This window comes from Rhinatrema bivittatum, chromosome 5, assembly GCF_901001135.1.
Source record: "Rhinatrema bivittatum chromosome 5, aRhiBiv1.1, whole genome shotgun sequence".
Lineage (NCBI taxonomy): Eukaryota > Metazoa > Chordata > Amphibia > Gymnophiona > Rhinatrematidae > Rhinatrema > Rhinatrema bivittatum.
This window is the reverse complement of record NC_042619.1, coordinates 363,833,816-363,855,051: the sequence shown is the minus strand read 5'-3', so window position 1 is coordinate 363,855,051 and position 21,236 is coordinate 363,833,816. Positions and strand designations below refer to the sequence as shown.

The following is a 21,236-nucleotide window of genomic DNA, read 5'->3' as shown; positions in this document are numbered from 1 at the left end:
TTTCATACATTAAGAAAGGTGGAAGGAAGACAAAACTATTACCGGCATAATTAAAAGGTGAGGTGAAAAAGGCTATTTTAGCCAAAAGATCTTCAATCAAAAATTGGAAGAAGGATCCAATCGAAGAAAATAGGATAAAGCATAAGAGTTAGCAAGTTAAAAGTAAGACATTGATAAGACAGGCTAAACAAGAATTTGAAGACGGACGTAGAAACAAAAACACAGTAAAAACTTTAAAAAATATATCCAAAGCAGAAAGCCTGCAAGGGAGTCAGTTGGACTGTTAGATGATTGAGGGGTTAAAGGGGCACTTAGAGAAGATAAGGCCATCGCGGAAAGATTAAACGATTTCTTTTCTTCGGTGTTTACTGAAGAGGATGTTGGGGAGATACCTGTTAAGGAGAAGGTTTTCATGGGTAATGATTCAGATGGACTGAACCAAATCACGTTGAACCTAGAAGATGTGGTAGGCCTGATTGACAAACTGAAGAGTAGTAAATCACCTGGACCGGTTTTTATACACCCCAGGGTTCTGAAGGAACTCAAAAATGAAATTTCAGATCTATTTGTAAAAATTTGTAACCTATCCTTAAAAATCATCCATTGTACCTTAAGACTGGAGGGTGGCTAATGTAACCCCAATATTTAAAAAGGGCTCCATGGCAATCCAGGAAACTATAGACCAGTTAGACTGACTTCAGTGCCAGGAAAAATAGTGGAAAGTGTTCTAAAGATCAAAATCACAGAGCATATAGAAAGACATGGTTTAATGGAATAAAGTCAGCATGGCTTTACCCAAGGCAAGTCTTGTCTCACAAATCTTCACTTTTTTGAAGGGGTTAATAAACATATAAAGATGAACCGGTAGATGTAGTGTATTTGGATTTTCAGAAGGCATTTGACAAAGTTCCTCATGCGAGGCTACTAAGAAAAATAAAAAGTATGTATTTTCATGGATTAGAAACTGATTAAAGGACAGGAAACAGAGAGTAGGATTAAATGGACAATTTTCTCAGTGGACAGGGGTGGGCAGTGGAGTGCCTCAGGGATCTGGTACTGGGACCCGTGCTTTTCAATATATTTATAAGTGATCTGGAAAGGAATATGACGAGTGAGGTAATCAAATTTGCAGATGATACAAAATTATTCAGCAGATCACAAGCAGATTGTGATATATTGCAGCAGGACCTTGTGAGACTGTAAAATTGGGCATCCAAATGGCAGATGAAATTTAATGTGGATAAATGCAAGGTGATGCATATAGGGAAAAAACCCCCATACTATTGTTACACGAAGTTAGGTTCCATATTGGGAGCTACCGCCCAGGAAAGTGATCTAGTTGTCATAGTGGATATTACATTGAAATCGTTGGCTCACTTTGCTGCGGCAGTCAAAAAAGCAAGCAAAATATTAGGAATTATTAGTAAGGGAATGGTGAATAAAACAGAAAATGTCATAATGCCTCTGTATCGCTCCAAGGTGAGCCCACACATTGAATAATGTGTACAATTCTGGTTGCCGCATCTCAAAAGAGATGTAGTTGCGATGGAGAGGGTACAGAAGGCAACCAAAATGATAAAGGGGATGGGACAGTTCCCTATGGGGTAGATTTTAAAAGCCCTGCGCGCTGGCGCAACTATTTTGCATAGGCCGCCGGTGTGCGTAAAGCCCCGGGACGCGCGTAAGTCCCGGGGCTTCGTAAAAGGAGCGGGAGGGGGAGTGTCCGAAGACCGGGGCGTGTCCTGGGGGCGTGCCCAGGGTCGGGGCGGTCCGAGGCGGGTCTGGGGGCGTGGCAAGTCTTCAGGGGCGGGCCGGGAGGGCGGTCCCAAGTCCCCCGGCACTGCGGCCTGTGCTGGGGGCTGACGAGGCGGCGCGCACAAGTTACGCCTGCTTCAAGCAGGCGTACCTTGTACAACAAAGGTAGGGGGGGGGATTTAGGTAGGGCTGGGGGGTGGGTTAGATAGGGGAAGGGAGGGGAAGGTGGGGGGATGCGGAAGGAAAGTTCCCTCCGAGGCCGCTCCCTCCGAGGCCGCTCAGAGGTAACAGAGGCAGGCTGTGCGGCTCGGCGCGCGTAGGCTGCCGATTTTGCGCAGCCTTGCGCGCGCCGACCCCGGATTTTAAAAGATATGCGCGGTAACGCGCGTATCTTTTCAAATCTAGCTTACTTTTGTTCGCGCCGGTTGCGCAAACAAAAGTATGCGCGCGCGTATTTTTTTAAGATCTACCCCTATGAGTAAAGACTAAAGAGGTTAGGGCTGTTCAGCTTGGAGAAGAGACAGCTTAAAGGGGATATGATAGAGGTGTTTAAAATCATGAGAGGTCAGGACGGATAAATATGAATTGGTTATTTACTCTTTCGGATAATAGAAGGACTGGGGCACCCCATGAAGTTAGCATTTAGCACATTTAAAACTAATTGGAGAAAATTCTTTCACTCAACGCACAAACTCTGGAATTTGTTGCCAGGGGATGTGGTTAGTGCAGTTAGGGGCATATTTTCAAAGGTTTACGCATGTAACATATGTGCGTAACCCTCAAAAAGCTGCCCCAAGCTGCCCCTGCGCGCCGAGCCTATCTTGCATGGGCTCGGCGGCGCGCGCAATCCCCGGGACGCGTGTATGTCCCGGGGCTTCGAAAAAGGGGAGTTCCGGGCTGGGGCGGCAGCCCGGGGACGTTCCGGAGGTGGGACCGAGGCCTCCGGAACAGACGCCGTGCCGGGGGATGTCGCGCCGGCAGGCAGCCGGCACGCGCAAGTAACACCTGCCCAGAGGCAGGTGTAACTTTCCCGATAAAGGTAAGGAGGGGGTTTTAGATAGGGCTGGGGGGCGGGTTAGATAGGGGAAGGGAGGGGAAGGTGCAGGGGGGGGGGGGGGGGGCGGAAGGAAAGTTCCTTCCGAGGATTTCGGAGCAGCCTCGGAAGGAAAGGAGGAAGGCTGCGTGGCTCGGCACACGCAAGTTGCACAATTGTGCACCCCCTTGCATGCGCCGACCCTGGATTTTATAACATGCATGCTGTAGCGCGCACCATGTTATAAAATCAGGCGTAGATTTGTTCGCGCGGGTAGCACGAACAAATCTACGCCCACGTGCAGGTTTAAAGATCTGCCCCTAAGTATAGCTGGGTTTAAAAAAGGTTTGGATAAGTTCTTGGAGGAGAAGTCCATTACCTGCTATTAATCAAGTTGACTTAGAAAATAGTCACTGCTATTTCTAGCATCAGTAGCATGGGATATATTTAGTTTTTGGGTACTTGCCAGGTACTTGTAGCCTGGATTGTCCACTGTTGGAAACAGGGTGCTGGCCTTGATGGAACTTTGGTCTGACCCAGTATGGCAATTTCTACAGTGTCATTCTTGGTTGGACATCACCACCCAGGATCAATGAGGATTTCCCCACCCAGAATACCTCCATTTTTTGTGGGTTTATACATAATTAGTTCTCATCCCCCATCTCCATATCTTTTCTAGTCCTTGAATAGTAATAAGGAAAAACTGCCAAGTCCCTAGAAGAAACTATTTTGTACCAAGACAAATTCCTCTTAGCAGCCTATATACAAGACCTCTGGTCTTCTACTGCAGTCGAGCGGTAGCTACTGCAGCAAGAGTTAAAAAATTTTGTTGCACATTTGCAGAAATTTGAATACAATGTTACATTGCTTAATATGAACTTCTGGTTGCTTTTGTTCTTCATTTCTTTCCTTTCACCAAATTAATGTTTTCTTTCTCTTCTTTTTTTCTTGGGTCCAGCAGTTTCCTCCAGCCCCTTTGTACTTCCAGCTCAATCGGGACCAGGGCTGGGGTCATAAGCCTTCATTCACAAATACCCAGGGATCTTTCCCCTATTCAATATTCCCCAGCTCCCAACATGCAGTGATGATCACGGGCCAGGGAACATGCACCAGGGCTCCATCCACAACCCTCCAATCATGGGCCCTCGTTATTTAAAAAAAATATTCTTACCTTTCTCTACAACCTCTCTTCTTCCTCAAATGTTCCTCTTTCCTCCTCTCTTCTATAGCTTCTCCTTCTCTCTTGCCCTTTTTCTAGTCTCTCCTGTATTCTATCCACTCTCTCCTCCTAATCATTCTGTTTACTCTCATCCATTCTCTTTCCTTCTCCTCCCGCCATCCCCATTCGCACTTTTCGCCTTCCTTCCACCACGATTGTAATGGCAGCATGTGGTTCTGTGACTATGTGAGGAGCGTGGTCCAAGGTAGCCACTTCACATTCTCACAGTTAACTGCAAGAACACAGAAGTATGACCCGGGTTGTGTGACTCACACAGGGGCCGATTCAATAAGGGGTGCTAAACCTATCGTGTGTTTTTATTCGCGTTTTAGCATGGGTTTTTCCGCGCTAATGTAGCCCTTGAATGTAAAAAGAGCTTTAGCGACAAAAAATCTGCACTAAAAGACCAGCGGCAGGCTTAGCATGGGTGCATACAAATTGCAGGGTAATAGTCTAATTAGCTATTAGCCTACAATGCAAAGAGGCATGCTAAGCAAGAGACTGCCTAGCGCATATCCTACTACCGCGAGAAATCTATGGCCTGCTCAGAGGCAGGGTTAAACTTCACGCAGCTGGCCTGACCAAAGGGGTCCTCTACCTGACATAGTACATTTGGAGGGTCCATGTCATAAAACAGCATTTGCCAGATTCCAAATCCCCCCTCGGCAGTAAGGGGAGTGAAAAAATGAATAGCAAGCGTTGGGCACTTAATATTAATTTATTCACTCCTTCACTTACTGCTGTTTGATCCATTCACTTTCACATGTTAGAGAAAGAACCAATCCCCTTTTAGAAGGCTGTCCTGTGCCATTGTTCTGTGATATGATCACATCAATTGTAAAAACATATAACACATAAACCAAAATAGTTTTCAATGTACAGAAATCTATGATTCTTTCACAGTATGCTATATTTAAGGGGCATTTTGTAATTCAACCTTTAGTGCCATTTGACATTTTTAATGGATGTTATTTTATTTCTCGCAGAGATTGCTAAGTGATATAGTTTGCTAAGGATTAAATTATGAAATTGTTTGTGAGAAATATGGAAAAGATAATCCATGAGGGGATGGGGAAGGCAGGAGTCTCTCATGATAGAGATCAGCTATACGTAGTCCTGAGTTGTCTTTTTAAATTCACACAGAAATCTGTGCAGACATGTAAGTAAATATATTGTCTATAACAGAATTAAAATAGTTCTATCATCAGGACAAGTTGCTATGGATTCAAACAACGTAAACTAGCTTGTTCACATAGGAGTGCTTCACTTAAAAAAGTACTTCCTATTAACAGCAGCAAAATAAAAAATAAAAATTTACTCCCTATTTTCTGTCTCTTGTATTGCAGTAGGAAATAATTTGTCTCATTTCCAATTTTAGTGAACGGTATACATTTGGTGGCCTGGGTAAAGGTAATTTCAGTCTGTCCTGTTCTAGTCCCACATTTAGAAATACACAACCAACCTGACCTATTTAAAGAATAGGAGTGGAATTTTGGCAAGCATGCCCAACTTCTACAGGAATACAAACCGGTGACATATATGCCTGTGCCCATGGAGTACCGAGGCCACAGAGCTAGATTTATCAAAGAATATTCCCCACAGCTGTTATTTATCAGTGTGAAACATGTTGGAATAGTAGGGACTATTTTTCTCACTTAGCATGCAACTATAATTCTGAAAATTAAATGCTTTATTTAGAAAAGAAAACATGTAGCCTTATGGTTGACTGTTCAGTCAGGCATCATAACAATAAAAATATAAATCTATGATAGAAGCACAGACCATAAACAGATTAAAAAGTGCATTTACTACACACAATCCCATAATATAAAGCAGCAGTACCCTATACTTAATCAACTTTGGCAAAACATGAATGAGAAACACAGCAATTTTCTACCTTTCATTTGGCTCATTAATCCAGCCATCTTTTCACTCCCATGTTTTTCTCAGAGCTACCAAAAATCATTTTAAGAATGTGTTTCATGTTCCTAACTGAAATATGACCACAGTGTCACAGAAATTTACAGTCTGAAGTCACTTCCCTCCACTGACAATAAGACATGTGAGTTTATAGCTAACCAGCATGTGGAGAAAGGTCCAGCGATACTCAAGAAAAGAATACTACTTGTGACGCACAGTAAAAAAAAAAAATTCAAAGGAGAGAAATACAACACATTTCTGGAGATAATTTTTATGGCAGTTTCTAGAAGTCACTGCTCCCCTAATAAAGGCTCATAGCTATTAAATGTCAACATCTAATTGACTGAATTGTGACTCAAGGCTTGACAATGCCATAATAAGTATATACATTTTTTTTTAGTAGCTAATTTTTTAAATTTAATTTAATACAGTATATATTCACTGCACAAATAGTAGAATAGTAGCTTTTTCAAATTTAATAAACTATTTTTACACACGTTGAGCACCAGTCAAAACAACCCGGGCCTTGTCTATTCAGGATTCAAAACCTGATGAAGTGCTACTACTGTATATTTTTCTTCAAGTAAACATCTGACATAAAATGCAGAGTTGTTAAAAGTGAACAGTTGAAGCAATCTTAATTAATGCCTTCTTGTATAAAGCCTACCTGTTTTGCTGTTTCTGTTAGGGAGGCAGCTTCAGCCTTGCCCACTTGTTGCACCATCTTGTAAAACAGGTTCTCTTTATTCTGCAGTAAAATGTATGGCTCATCATATTCTTTTATTCTTCCTGCATCTAACACCTATTAACGAGCAGAAACAGGCCCATTACAACAAGTGCATTTTACAGCAACTCATCACAAAGCTTCACACTACATTTAAAAAGAAGGTGAAGGTTGGCTGTTTTTCCTAGAAGTTTGGTTTTGATGTGGGTATGCAGAAATTTTAAAATTGCCTGGGCATCTTCCAGACACTGAAATAGGAGCATTCCAGTTGATTAAAATATGTGTTTGCTGCGTGGCTGACATTTGATGATGGAGCTCAGCACCCTCTCATCCTTAACAGTTGTTTAGAAAGTCTAAGCCTGTGTTCCCAAATATTCTTTGGCAGAATACATTTATAAAAAAAAAAAAAGTGTACTCGCTGTAATCAGATTTATCAGCAAGAAAACAGAAAATTTTAATGCTATTTTAAAGGATAAGTTTATACAGAAAAATAACCTTTTTCCTGCAACACAGAGATAAAAACCCCTGCCTCAGTGCAGGGTGAAGCAATGTACACAGCAGAGGGCAAAACCTGCTGTGGTTAACAAATAACTGAACATGATGGAAGTTTTTATTTAAAAAATGTATATACTGCCTAAAGTTCAAAGTGGTTCATATCAGTAATACAAAACAACTCATTTCAGCATGTATAAAGATACATAAATTAAAAATGAATCTTAAACAAAACAGAGTCACCATAATCTCTCTAATGTAAATATTCTAAACTACGTGAGCTAGAAATCTAAAGAACATCCCATAGTACTCTGAGCACCAAAAAGACAGAAAACAAATATGCGTGTTACTGTGGTTTGAGGCCAACTGAAACAAATGAGTGCCGGTAATTTTTTAAAATGTCAACCTGAGATGCTCTGGTGAAGTACCCTAAAGCAGCGAGCCTGCTATGGAAAAGGCACACTCCTGTGCCTCAGCTGAGCCTGCCACCTTAATCGAGGGTACAATAAGTAACCTAGACTAGGAGGAATGTGGCATCCAAGAAGGAACCTAGCTATTCAAAACAGCCCTAATCCAAGGCAACTGAGGACTCTAATATGATCACAGTAACTTTGTATTTAATGTGCCATGAAACTGGGAGCCAGTGTACTTTATAGTGGAGAGGAGTAACATGATGCCTTAAATTCAGGCCCACCAGCATACAGGTAGCAGCATTTTGAGCAACCTACAATGGTCTCAAAATAGAACTCCAAGGTATAATGTATTGCCATAGTCAAAACCCATAAATAGCAAGGACTGAAGAACTGTACAGAACTCTTTTAGTTCTAACAATGGCCATAGATGTTGCACAATTTTTATTTTAAAAGAGATTAGTGGAAAGATAACATACATATAAATTTAGAGATGAAGAAAAGAATCTTTAGAGATAAAGTACTTTTTTTGTGGTGTTGCCCATGTGAGGCCTGTCTATGACTTACAGGTCACATCCTCACCATGCACCAATTAAAAAAAAAAAATTGATATATTCTGTAACCATTCTTTCAGAAGCTTACATTATTACACAATGTTTTCCTGTTGTCAGCTATCACCTCCTGAAAGAAATCCATTGAGCTCTATCTCCCAGTGCAGTTACTTTTTTCACTGAAAAAGAGCTTTATATTCAAATACAGAGAGAGAGAGAGAGAGAGAGAGAGAGAGAGAGAGAGAGAGAGAGAGAGAGAGAGAGAGAGAGAGAGAGAGAGAGAGAGAGAGAGAGAGAGAGAGAGAGAGAGAGAGAGAGACTATCTACAAGCCCTTCATAGTAGCTAAGTATTTATATCTCTATAGGAGGGCCATCCAATAGGTCGAGGCGAGGTAGTGGTTTCGGGTTTAGGGGCCAGTTTCGCACATAGAGTGAGATGATTGAACAGCACAGTACACCTTGGTGAAGATTTGACGTCATTTGAAGTGAGGAAAGTCTCACAAAGATGAAATTTCTATGTTCTCTCACCCTAGCTTGATGGGTGTACTGTGCAGTTTGTACATCTCATTCTACGTGCGAAACTGGCTCCTAAAATTAACCTTTGCGTTATGGTCTTAATGCGTTATTGTGTGAGTTAATGCCATAATGCATTTTGATGAATGACCTGGCTAGTGAGAGGCAATGCCCCTCATACCATAAAAACATAATTTCTCACAAGTATTTACATCTATTTATAGCTGCTTTGCAAGCCTCAGCAAATACAAATGGGAATTAGTGTCTAGACATCAGTATTGTGTGGATCAAACTCTTTGTTGCGGCCTCACAAATTTTGTCAGTGAAATGTTGACCTATAGTTGGTTATCAATACTCCCTTTATCCAAACAGTCTGGGCTATAATGTGCTTCTCTAGAACCAAGTCTACCATGATACGATTAGAAATGCGCAATTTTATGAAAATAAATGTGCAAACTAATTCAAATCAAAAGGAATCTGGTAAGAACCAATTAATTTTTAAAAAGTAGAGAAAACATACAGAGGCAATAGTTTTTGGAATGCTTTGTAGAAATTTGTGTGGGGGGATTGAGGGGGAATGATGTATGTGTGGGGATTGGGGGGCAGGTGGATGGAGTTGTGTGTGGGGTACACGGGAGAGTGTATATGTGAATGGGTGTCTGGGGGGGTATGGCTGTGTATGTATAGGGTTGGGTGTGGTTATGAGGGTGTGTAAAAAGTGTGTATAGCGGGTTGTGTGTGGGTGGTTAAGGTTCCAGTAAGTGGGGAGTTTGGGTATGAGGACTGTGAAGGGGTGTGGGGCTGGGGGTGTGGTTGAGGTAAGCAGGTAGGTGTGTTTGTAAATTGGTGAATGTGGCGATGGCTTGGAAGGGGCCTTTTGGTATCATCCATCAGCTATGTCAGTTATTCTCCTTGTCTCTGTATGGGGAGGGGGAGAGCATGAGTGTGCTCAGAGATGGATTTAGGATTTTGGCGCCCCTAGGCACTGTTGGTGCTGTCACCCCCCTCTCTTCCCTGAGCTTGAACAACAGGGACCAGAAAAATTACAGCTCCCTAGTGTCCTCTGGCAGCTCGGGGTAGATTCTGTGGGAAAAATTTTAAAATTAAAAAAACATTTCTATCTTTTATATTACATTATAAAAATAAATTCATTTTACAGTATATGTATTAGTACAATTTATAAATTATTTTATTTTTACTGCTGAAGAAAATCATCTCAACTATCAGTACAGGGAGGAGACCTCAGAGATGGGGAGAGGAAGTGAGAAGAATCAGGAGGAGTGGTGTAAGAAGGAAAGACAAATAGGGATGGGGAGAGGATGGGAGATAGGGAAGATTAGTAAACTGGGAGGGGAAGAAGACGGAGTGAGAGAGAGGCAGATTATTGGATTGAGGAGGTGGAGGGAAGAGGAAGGGTTGGGGAGTGGGTTCTAGTGTCTGGGGAGAAGGGAGAGAGGTTCCAGGATTTGGAGGATAGAATGCAAGATCAAGGGAGGGAGGATCTGAACTGCAGTAAGTGGGGAGGAAGGAGGGAGGGGTAGTCTTCATTAGGGATGTGCAGAAGGAAAAAATTCATTTTGTTTCGCCGAGACCCAAATTCATTTCATTAGTTTCATAGGGGAAAAAAAACCAATTTGTTTATTAATTTCATTCGTTTTTCGTTTGCCATTAAAGTCAATGGGGGAAGTATGTGCAGCCTATTTTTGGCTGCAGAATTGGGGCTTTCTTATCAATTCTGTTGAAACTTCTGGGGAGCAATCATCAGAACGAGAAAAGCGCACCAAGGTATTTAGACTGTGGTAAAGTGGCAACCAAAGTGGCATGAATAGCCTAAGGCACTGTAAAGGTGCAAAGGGGTACCAGGAGTGGCAAGAATGCTTTAACAGAGGTTCAAAGCAGCAGTGAGAGTGTCAAAAACACACCACAGCTTCAAAAGAGAGCACCAATAACAGTTGCATGAACCCTCGAAGGCAGCACAACAGGCAAAGTGGCAAGACAAGTGGCATCAACATCCTACAGCACAATGAAGGGGGAACATAGCAAGCAGAAAGAGTGTCAGAAAAAACCACAAGGCGCTGATAAAGGAGGAAACATGATAGTGGCAAGAACACCACAAGGAGTAGAGAGTCATCTGGTGTTTGGCAGCAAGGCAGAGTGGCAGAAAGTTGATAGGGGCAAGACAGGCTGGCAGAGCGGAAGTAGTCAGGTTGCTGTGGTTTTGATAGGGGCAAGACAGGCTGGCAGAACTGAGGTAGTCAGTACACTGTGGTGTTGACAGGGGAAAGACAAGGAGGCAAGACAAGATGAGGCTCAGCTCACGGATGGTATTAGGCCGGTAGTAGTGGCCCCCGGCGCGCCGGGACCAGGTCCTCTCAGAGTTGGGTTGTTTGTGAATGCAGCCGAAAGTGGGTGGTAAACTCCATCTAAGGCTAAATACCGGCACGAGACTGATAGTCCACAAGTAGTTCAATAAAAAAAAGTGCAGTAAAAAAAAGCCTGTAATAATAAAAATGCTGTAAAATGTATTAGTGGAAAATATTTAGAGTGGAGACTCAAAGTGACCTCATATGTGGTGCCCAAAGGCTACAGGCTTAAACAAGCTTTCAGTGGCAAGGGCCTTTTTAATCATTGGTCACTGTGAGCTGTTTTTTAGGAACGCTTGCGTGTCTGAAGCTGTACCAATATGCACTTAGGGGCGGATTTTCAGAGCCCTGCTCGCGTAAATCCGCCCAAAACCGGGCGGATTTACGCGAACAGGGCCCTGCGCGCCGGTGAGCCTATTTTACATAGGCTCACCGGCGCGCGCAGAACCCCGGGACTCGCGTAAGTCCCGGGGTTTTCGGAGTGGGCGTGTCGGGAGGCATGTCGGGGGGCGGGGCCGGAGCGCGCGGCGTTGCGTGGGCGTGTCGGCAGCGTTTTGGGGGCGGGTACGGGGGCGTGGCTACGGCCCGGGGGCGTGGCTGCGCCCTCCGTACCCGCCCCCAGGTCGCGGCCCGGCACGCAGAAGGCCCGCTGGCGCGCGGGGATTTACGCCTCCCTCTGGGAGGCGTAAATCCCCCGACAAAGGTAGGATGGGGGTTTAGACAGGGCCGGGCGGGTGGGTTAGGTAGGGGAAGGGAGGGGAAGGTGAGGGGAGGGCAAAGGAAAGTTCCCTTCTAGGCCACTCCGATTTCGGAGCGGCCTAGGAGGGAACAGGGGTAGGCTGTGCGGCTCGGCGCGCGCAGGCTATACGAAATCGATAGCCTTGCGCGCGCCGATCCAGGATTTTAGCCGATACGCGCGACTACGCGCGTATCTACTAAAATCCAGCGTACTTTTGTTTGCGCCTGGAGCGCAAACAAAAGTAGGCTGTTCGCGCTCGTCTGAAAATCTACCCCTGATCTTACAAAGCTCTCCAGTCCAATTTTCACATTAGAGAGCACGTAGTGTTATGCAGCTGGGTAGGTGAATCCGATGCTGTACCGACACTCAGTGTTTCGGAGAAAGCCTCCTTCTTCAAGGGGTCAGATGTGAATCTTGCTGGCTCAATAGCTGTAGATAGTATAAATACATTTAAATGAGAAGTGCATAAAAATCCCACTGATATTTTCTGAAACATGGCGGTTCAATGAGGAAACTCTTGCATGCGAGAAACACTCAGCGTGGCTCTACGAACAAACAATAGTGCATAGCATACAACAAACAGCTACCTTGCAGTCTACCCTCAACTGTTGCTAACATCTCCTTCCTCAGGAACTGTATCATAACCAACTGCTACTTCTTAGCAGGAACCATACAGATGGCCAACACCTCCCTTCAGGGGAACTCTCGTATATCAGGTTGCCACTCTGTGCGGAGATCCATAACAGATCCATAACAGATCTTAGATGGTTGCTGACCTCTCCTCTCTGGGGAGTAACTCCATAGCAGCTCCTACAACAGATTGCTACGCAGCAGTCCTAACCTCTAACAGACTGCTAACTCCTAGCAGACACTCTAACAGATTGATAACTCCACCCTCTTGGCAGGGTGATCGACAACAGATTGCTAACTCCGCCCTCCTGGCGGGGTGACCGCTAACAGATTGATAACTCCTCCCTACTTGAGGAGCAGAATTATAACAGTATTGTGGAGGTAAGCCAGGTAACGATGGTGTAGTAGGCATGCACATGAATGGTGAAACTTCCACGAGGCACCGACCATGACAGTCAGGCCCCCACCGGGACAATTCCAATGTGGCCCAATTAAATTGTGGCATATGATCTTGTAGCCAAGGCAGTCCAAATACCACAGGGTGCATGGCCTTTTCTAATTCGAGAAATGAAATGGATTCAGAGTGTAATGCTCCGATGCGCAGGCCAACGGACTGGGTGCTTAATGAAACTTCTCCAGGAAGTGGTTCCCCATGGATAGACGACAATAGCAATGGCTTAGCTATTGGAGTGGTAGGAAACCGTAGATGTTCAACTAAGCATTTCAAGATAAAATTACCTCCGTCTCCGGAATCAATGAAGGTGATAGTCTGAATTTCAAGACCTCCGCAGAGCAGAGAGACTGGTAAAGATAATGGAGGAGTAGGAGAGGTGAGGCCTAGGAGAAGTCCTGCAGATCCTAGGCCAGTCAGTTTCCCGGACAGATGGGACAGGTTTGTACGGCATGGCCTGATTGGCCACAGTACACGCATAACCCCATGTGCTTACGAAAACGTCTCTCCTTGGAAGTTAAATGGCTTTGGCCTAATTGCATAGGCTCTTCCTCTTCTAGGGAAGCAGACGGTAGACTTGAAGCAATAGGCATAGGTTTAGGACGGTTAACTCCCGTAGTGGACTTTCGTGGACTCTTAGCCTCCTGAGTTCGGTCTCGAATACGGCGGTCAATTTTCCCAGCCAGTTCCATCAGAGACTCAAGGGTATCAGGCCAAATAACGAGGCACCAATTCATCCTTTACGCAAGAGTTGAGGCCCTCAATGAAGATAGCACGTAGATATCCAGTGTCCAAATGTAGTATGGATGCTAAAGTCTTGAATTCGATCACATAGTCTGTAAGCAGCTTATTACCTTGCTGGAGATTAAGCAAAGCAGATCCAGCGACAGTCTGGCGAGCCGGGTCATCAAAGACAGACCTTAAAAGTTTTAGAAATCCTGGTAGGTCGTTCAGGATAGGATCTTCACGTTTCCATAGTGGTGAAGCCCAAGCCAAAGCTCGTCCTTCTAGAAAAGATAGGATGTAAGTGGTCTTGGATGCTTCTGTAGGAAAGAGGGTAGGCTGTAATGAAAAATGCATGCTGCATTGATTAACAAACCCTCTACACATATTTGCTTCTCCCGTGAAGCGGGTAGGTGTGCATAAAGGTACAGTGGTCTTGATGGTCACCACTGGAGATAGTGATTCTTTCACTGGAGTTGCTGAAGTATTCAGTTGAGCATGCAATTGATTGAAGCAGTAGCTAGGTTTTCCAGAGACTTTTGTTGCTCCATGATCGGTTGGGCTAGGGCAGGAATGGCCTGCAAGGCTGCGAGCTGAGCCGAGTCCATGGAATTAGCAATCTGTTGGGTTTGTGGCATAGTGGACTCTTAGTCGCTGTGGAGATGACTCCTCCCACAGGGAGGGGCCCCGTGGGGAACCACAGCGATAGGCTAGACTCAGAGAGCAGACACTGGAGATGAAAAGCTTTATTGTTCTGCTGTAGATAGATGGTAGAAATGCAGGAAGGTATGGCACTGAAGTCCAGCAAGGTGCCAATACATTCAGACACACTCAGATGTAGAAGACTCACCCAGATGTACAATGTTGGCAGTGTTCCACAGAGTGGGATAAGCCGAACCTGGTGGGTGGTATGGAGAGCTGGATCATAAAGGTACTCACTGAAGAGTAGTGCTGGAATCCTCCTGATTGATGGTGAAGGCGAACCCGAGGTCCGTGATGCAGGATATATTGAGCTGGATAGGCCCTTGAGGAGCGAGTACTTGGAAGCGCAGAATCCTGAAAAAGAAGAAAGACCCCCAAGGAGCGGTTGTTTAGTTAGTAGAAAACCCTGAAGAGTAGTGGGAAGTGAGAGGCCCCTGAGGAGCGGGTGCCCAGAGCTTCTTCAGGAGCGAGATACCCCGGAGGGTAGCGAGGAGTCTAAGCTTGCAGCTTAGAAGCAGTCAGAGTAGCTAAACCGAAGTCCTTGCTAACTCGTTTGTTGGAAGTGGAGTGGAGGCTAAAATACCCGGAGATATTGAAGTCATGCGGTGGGGATGCCCCCGAGGTTCCCGCCATGACGTGTAGATAAGCATAGGCGGCGTGCGCGCGCCCTAAGAGGCCATGGGAAGGAGCATGGCGGACGGGGATGCCCATGCTGAGTTGGAGACGCCAAGGGTTTCGGCATTCAGCACCGGAGGCAGCCATCTTATCCATGGAGGAGGAGAAAGGCAAAAAGAGGGGAGGCAGAGCACTCACAGCCGTCTGCGACCAACGGATGCAACACCTGGATTGGCCACTGTTGGAAACAGGATGCTGGACTTGATGGACCCTTGATCTGACTCAGTATGGCATGTTCTTATGATCTTAAGTGCCATCTTTCCAATACAGCCCACAGAGCCTTCCCTTTCCCCAGGCTCCCTGCATTTCAGTCACTTTGATATTATTTTTGACCTAAACAGCTACTACTCCCCTTTTCTGTCATCCTTAGAAGTAATCATTTCAGATGATGTGAAAGTTACCAGTTGGTGTGATAAGGCAGCACAGAAAGACAACAGTATGCTCTGGTGCATAAGAAGAGATATCATCTGTAGGAAAAAGAAGTTGGGAATGCGCTGGTCTAGGTCAATGCCTCAAGTACATTGTTCTCCCGTAGAGAACATATATTCATAAGGGCACTGATAGGATGGAATCAATTCAGAGAAGATACCAAAATGCAACAGAGCTTGCAAATAAAACTACACAGAGAGGGGTAGACTTTATAAAAGTACGCCCGTGCGTACTTTTGTTCGTGCACCAGGCGCAAACAAAAGTACGCCGGATTTTAATAGATAAGCGCATAGCCATGCGTATCCTTTAAAATCCGGGGTCGGCGTGCGCAAGGCTGCCCAAAATCGGCAGCCTGCGCACACTGAGCTGCACAACCCGCGTCCGTTCCCTCCGAGGCCGCGCCAAAATCGGAGCGGCCTCGGAGGGAACTTTCCTTCCACCCCCCCCGCACCTTCCCCTCCCTTCCCCTACATAACCCACCCCTCCAGCCCTATCTAAACCCCCCTACCTTTGTTTTAAAAGTTACGCCTGCCAGAGGCTGGCGTAACTTGCGCGTGCCGGCCAGCTGGCTGGTGTAACTTGCATGCGCCAGCCAGCTGGCGGGCGCGCGATTCCCCGGCCCGGGAGCTGTTTCGGGGGCCTTGGCCACGCCCCCGGGCCAGAACCATGCCCTCGGCCCTGCCCCCAAATGACGCGCCCCCCCCCCCCCATGACCACGACACGCCCCACCGACATGCCCCCCCCCCAGGAAAGCCCCGGGACTTACGCGTGTCCCGGGACTTGCGTGCGCCGCTGAGCCTATTCAACATAGGCTCGGCGCGCGCAGGGGAAACTTGGGGCAGGTTTTCGGGGGGTGCACGCGTACCCCTTTGAAAATCTGCCCCAGATAGAATAGAAAAATTCAAACATTTATCAGGCTTCATTAAAATACATGATGGCATTTTCGATAAAAATAATTAGAAAAGGACAAGAGATGAAGCTGGAGGGAGAAACAGAAGAAATAACAGGGGATGCCAAGTGGTAAAATAAAAGAAGTGGAGGGGCAGAGTGTCATACTAGATATGGAAATGTAAATGCTTACCGTATATACCACGAATCTTGAAGGACCAAAAAGAAAACATGAGAAAGCTGACTTTTACAGAGCAGCAGTACGCTGCATCAAGCTCTCAAGATGAAGGAATATCAACCAACATTTGATGGCAAGGCTTTTGTATGCTCTCAAATATAATCAAGAGAAAATGACAAGTGTACTAGTATGGACAATAGATTGACTTGGCTACTAAAGTTCTTAGCTAATAACAAAGAGAAAGAACAGTCTCCTTCAGAGTCAAGCCAATGCAATGGTAAAAGAAAGGAAAGTAAGGGTTAGGAGTGTGTAAGTGGTCAAGTTTGTAGGGTTGACAGCTGAGAACTATCTTTAGCTATGACAGTGTAGGCTGGGGCAACCTAACAGATTGTGTTGCGGTCCCGGTCGCAAGCCTTGCGACCGGGTCCTTACCTTGGTCTCTCCGGCGGCAGCGGCGGGAGGTTCGGGCCTCTCCGGGCTCCCCAGAGGCTCAGCTGCGAGATGCGCGGCTTGCCGGGCTGATTCGGACCTTCTCGCGGCGGCGTCTCCACGAGGGAGACGCCGCCGAGCCTCTGAATCCGGCTCCTCCCCCTCTAGGCACGCGCGCGCAAGGGGAAGCCCAATTTAAAGGGCTTTTCCCGCCAGACCACGGCCCGCCCACTAGAATGACGTCAGACGCTGGCTAGTATTTAAAGCCGGCGTCTGCTCCCATTCACTGCCTTGCAACGAGGTTCCTCCTGGTGAGTGCTAGTTGCATTCTTGATCCTGACGTTCCTGTTCCAGTCCCTGATCTTCTGGTTCCTGTTCTTGCTCCCGGTGTTCCCGCTCCAGCCTCCAGTTTCATTTTCCAGTTCCAGCTTCTCCGTCTCCCGCATCCTCCGTTCCTGACTCCTCTGGTTGGTCTCTCTGGCTTTGACTCCGGCTTGCTTCTGGTTTCCGTTTCTGCCGCCTGCCTCGACCTCTGATCGTCTCATCTTCCTCCACGCTCTTGATCTCTTAAGTCCCCAGCGGTCTGGGACCTCACGAGCTCTTCTCAGGGAGTCCTCAGGCTTCCACAGGGTGAAGACATTACCTTGGTTCTAGTGATCTCCTAAGTCCCAGCGGCCTGGGATCTCACGAGCTCCTCTCGGGGAGTCCGCAGGCTTCCAGGGTGAAGACTCCGGATCCACGTGTGACCTGACACCGCCCACCGGCCTACTTCCTCGCCACAGAGTGCCGACCACTTCTACCAGCTCATTCTGCCAGGCCGGCCCAAGGGTCCACTGCTACACCCATAACAGTTTGCAAGGCCATGGACCCAGCGGATCTGTTAGGGCTTCAGGCCATTCCCGGCATGGCCCGACGCTTACAGCAACAACAGCACTGCCTAGATGTTCTGGCGGCTACGGTGGAGCGTTTGGCCAATCGGTTGGACGCAGCACCTCCAGATGTTCCACAGGTTCCGTTACCCCCGCCGGTGGTAAGCGCCCATACACCGACCCAGTTGCCTGCACCGCCTCGCTACTCTGGAGAGGCCAAGGCCTGTCGTGGTTTTCTGAACCAATGTTACATCAGGTTCTCACTGTTGCCTAACCAGTTCCCGACAGACTCCGTGAAAGTGGCTTACATCTTGTCCTTGCTGGATGGGAAGGCGCTGTCCTGGGCCTCTCCCATGTGGGAGCGGAACGATTCTCTACTGAATAATTTGCCGCAGTTCGTGACCAACTTCAAGCAAGCTTTCGAAGAACCGGCACGACTTGCTACTGCCACGTCGGAGCTCCTACAGCTGAGACAGGGCTCTCGCTCCTTGGCATACTATGCCATCGACTTCCGTACACTTTACACTTGCTCTCGAGGTCGGGTGGCGAGAGGACAGCCTTCAGGGTCTCTTCCTGGAGGGGCTGGCGTCCCGGGTTAAGGACTAGCTAGCGGCCCATGATCTTCCAGATGACCTCAACAAATTAATCGACTTAGCTGGAAGGATTGATCATCGCCTGCAACAGCGGGCATGGGAGAGCCGTCCATTCCGATGCACTGTGCCTCTAGCACCTGCATTTTCAAGGCCTATGACTCCAGTACCCAGTCAGGGAACGGTGCGCCTGGAGACGTCCTCTGAAGAACCCATGCAGTTGGGACATACTTCCTTAACGGCGGAAGAAAGGCAACGCCGGCGCTCTTTGGGTCTTTGTCTCTACTGTGGGGTAAAGGGACACTTCCTGGTCCAATGTAAGGAGCATCCAGAAAACGCCCGAGCCTAGGAGGTCCCGAGGAGCTACTCCTAGGTTGTGTTACTTCTGCTCCTCAATGTACCGTCCCTATCACTCTGGAGTATCCTGGCAGCACCTTTGAGACTCTCGCTTTCATTGATTCCGGAGCAGGTGGGAATTTCATTCTGTATGATCTTGTGCAACAATTACGGATCCCTGTCCTTCCTCACAGGATTCCTCTACGAATTACATCTATCCGAGGAACGCCTCTCCCTGGGAGTATTTCCGCCTCTACGGGGCCTCTCACACTCCATACTGGGGTTCTACATTCCAAGAGGATTTCTTTCTTGATTCTGGAAAAGGCCGTCCATCCAGTGATACTTGGACTACTGTGGTTGCAGCAACATTCCCCGGTTATTCAGTGGGATAATCTGCAGATAGTGAAGTGGAGTCCCTATTGCTTCAACACCTGTCTACACGTTCCGCGGGCGCCCAGCATTCCGCTTCTGCACAATTCTGTGGCGCTTCCAGCAGTCTATGCCAACTTTGCCGATGTCTTTTCTAAAAAGAAGGCGGAGCTTCTGCTGCAACATCGTCCCTTTGACTGTGCTATAGAACTGGTACCGGGATCCACGCCACCTCGTGGGAGGGTATATCCACTATCTCTGCCTGAAGCACGAGCTATGACAGAATACATAGCTGAAAATCTTGCTAGAGGGTTCATTCGACCCTCAAAGTCAACAGCGGGGGCAGGCTTCTTCTTTGTAGGCAAGAAGGATGGCTCTCTAAGACCCTGCATCGACTACAGAGGTCTGAACGCTATTACCAAGCGTGACCGCTACCCCTTTCCGTTGATCTCCGAACTCTTGGACCGATTACAGGGGGCCAAGATATTCACTAAACTAGATCTACAGGGAGCCTACAATTTGGTTCGAATTCGTCCCGGTGACGAGTGGAAAACTGCTTTCAACACCAGGGACGGGCACTATGAGTATTTCGTTATGCCTTTCGGCTTATGCAACGCCCCAGCAGTTTTCCAACATTTAATGAAAGAAATACTACGTGAGCTTCTTTACACTTCTGTTATTGTGTACTTGGATGACGTGCTAATCTATTCTCGCAACTTGGATTCCCATCGACGACATGTAAGACAAGTTCTTCAAATCCTCAAAGACAACCACCTGTACGCCCAGTTGGAAAAGTGTATGTTTGAAATCTCTTCCTTTCCTGGGTTACATAGTTTCTGCAACAGGATTCCAAATGGATCCCAGCAAAGTCGCAGCTATTCAGGACTGGCCGCGTCCTAGAGGGTTAAAAGCTTTACAATGTTTTTTGGGTTTTGCAAACTTCTATAGACATTTCATTCCTCACTACTCGCCCTTACTAGAAAGGGAGCTGACGCAGTGGATTGGTCGGTGGAGGCCTGCCAGGCGTTCGAAAACCTTAAAGAAGACTTTGTGCAAGACATTTGCTTACATCATCCAGACCATCTCCGTCTGTTCATAGTGGAAGTGGATGCTTCCAATATAGCGGTGGGAGCTGTGCTGAGTCAGAGCACTTCTTCAGGCAGACTACTCCCGTGCTCATACTTTTCTAAAAGATTCTCTCCCGCTGAATACAACTACAGCATAGGGGATAAAGAACTTTTAGCGATTAAACTAGCCTTTGAAGAGTGGAGGCAATGGATGGAGGGAGCTGCTCATCCCATCACGGTCTTCCCGGACCATACGAATTTAGAGTTCCTCTGCCAGGCTTAAATCCCAGGCAAGCACGTTGGTCATTGTTCTTCAATCGGTTCAACTTCGTGTTTCGCTACAAACCTGCATGTAAAAATGTGCGAGCCGACGCTCTATCTCGTGCTACAGAGCAGGAGGAGGAGGAGGAGCGTCCTCAGTTCATCCTGGATCCTGCAAGAGTGATCTTGTCTTCTACCTCTGTGAGCTCTACAGGAAGAACAGTGGTGCCACGATGCGCACGAAGGAAAGTGCTAGTTTGGGCTCACGAATCCTTGACAGGCGGCCATGCTGGCTGCAAAGGAACACTTGACCTGCTCAACCGCTTTTACTGGTGGCCTACCATAAGACGCGTCTATGATAGTTCGTGCCCCACATGCGCAAGACAGAAACCTCTGGTGGGAAAACCGAGGGGGTTGTCACAACCGCTACCCATACCCACAGAGCCCTGGACACACATCGCCACAGACTTTGTGGTAGATTTGCCCGCGTCTGAGAGAAACACAATCATCTGGGTAACTGTAGACCGCTTTTACAAGATGGCTCACTTTGTTCCTCTCTCCAAGCTACCATCGGCACCAGAACTTGCTCAGCTCTTCGCCTCACATATCTTCCGTATTCATGGCCTCCCACAGGATATAGTCTCGGACTGAGGGCCCCAGTTTACAGCCTGCTATTGGAAGGCATTGTGTAAACAATTTGATGTGCAACTTAGCCTGTCTTCTGCCTTCCATCCACAGACTAATGGACAGATGGAGTGCACTAATCGCTCTTTAAAGACTTTTCTCCGCACCTTTGTCAATGAAAGACAAGGCAACTAGGTGAGTTTATTACCTCTTGCTGAGTTCTCTTACAATCACACCCATTCAGTAACAGGCAAATCCCCGTTTCTGACTGTGTTTGGGAAACAACTCAAGCCACC

At 46.8% G+C, this 21,236-nt stretch overlaps 1 protein-coding gene across 1 annotated transcript in view; it reads right to left on the bottom strand.

Annotated features, from left to right (window-relative positions):
- The window catches only part of ABCC4 (ATP binding cassette subfamily C member 4), a 1,099,276-nt gene that overhangs the window by 19,817 nt on the left and 1,058,223 nt on the right, over positions 1-21,236 (bottom strand). Inside the window, exon 30 of the mRNA XM_029604735.1 lies at positions 6,595-6,729. Within this exon, the coding sequence (XP_029460595.1) occupies positions 6,595-6,729 (135 nt within the window). The remainder of the gene's footprint in view (positions 1-6,594; positions 6,730-21,236) is intronic.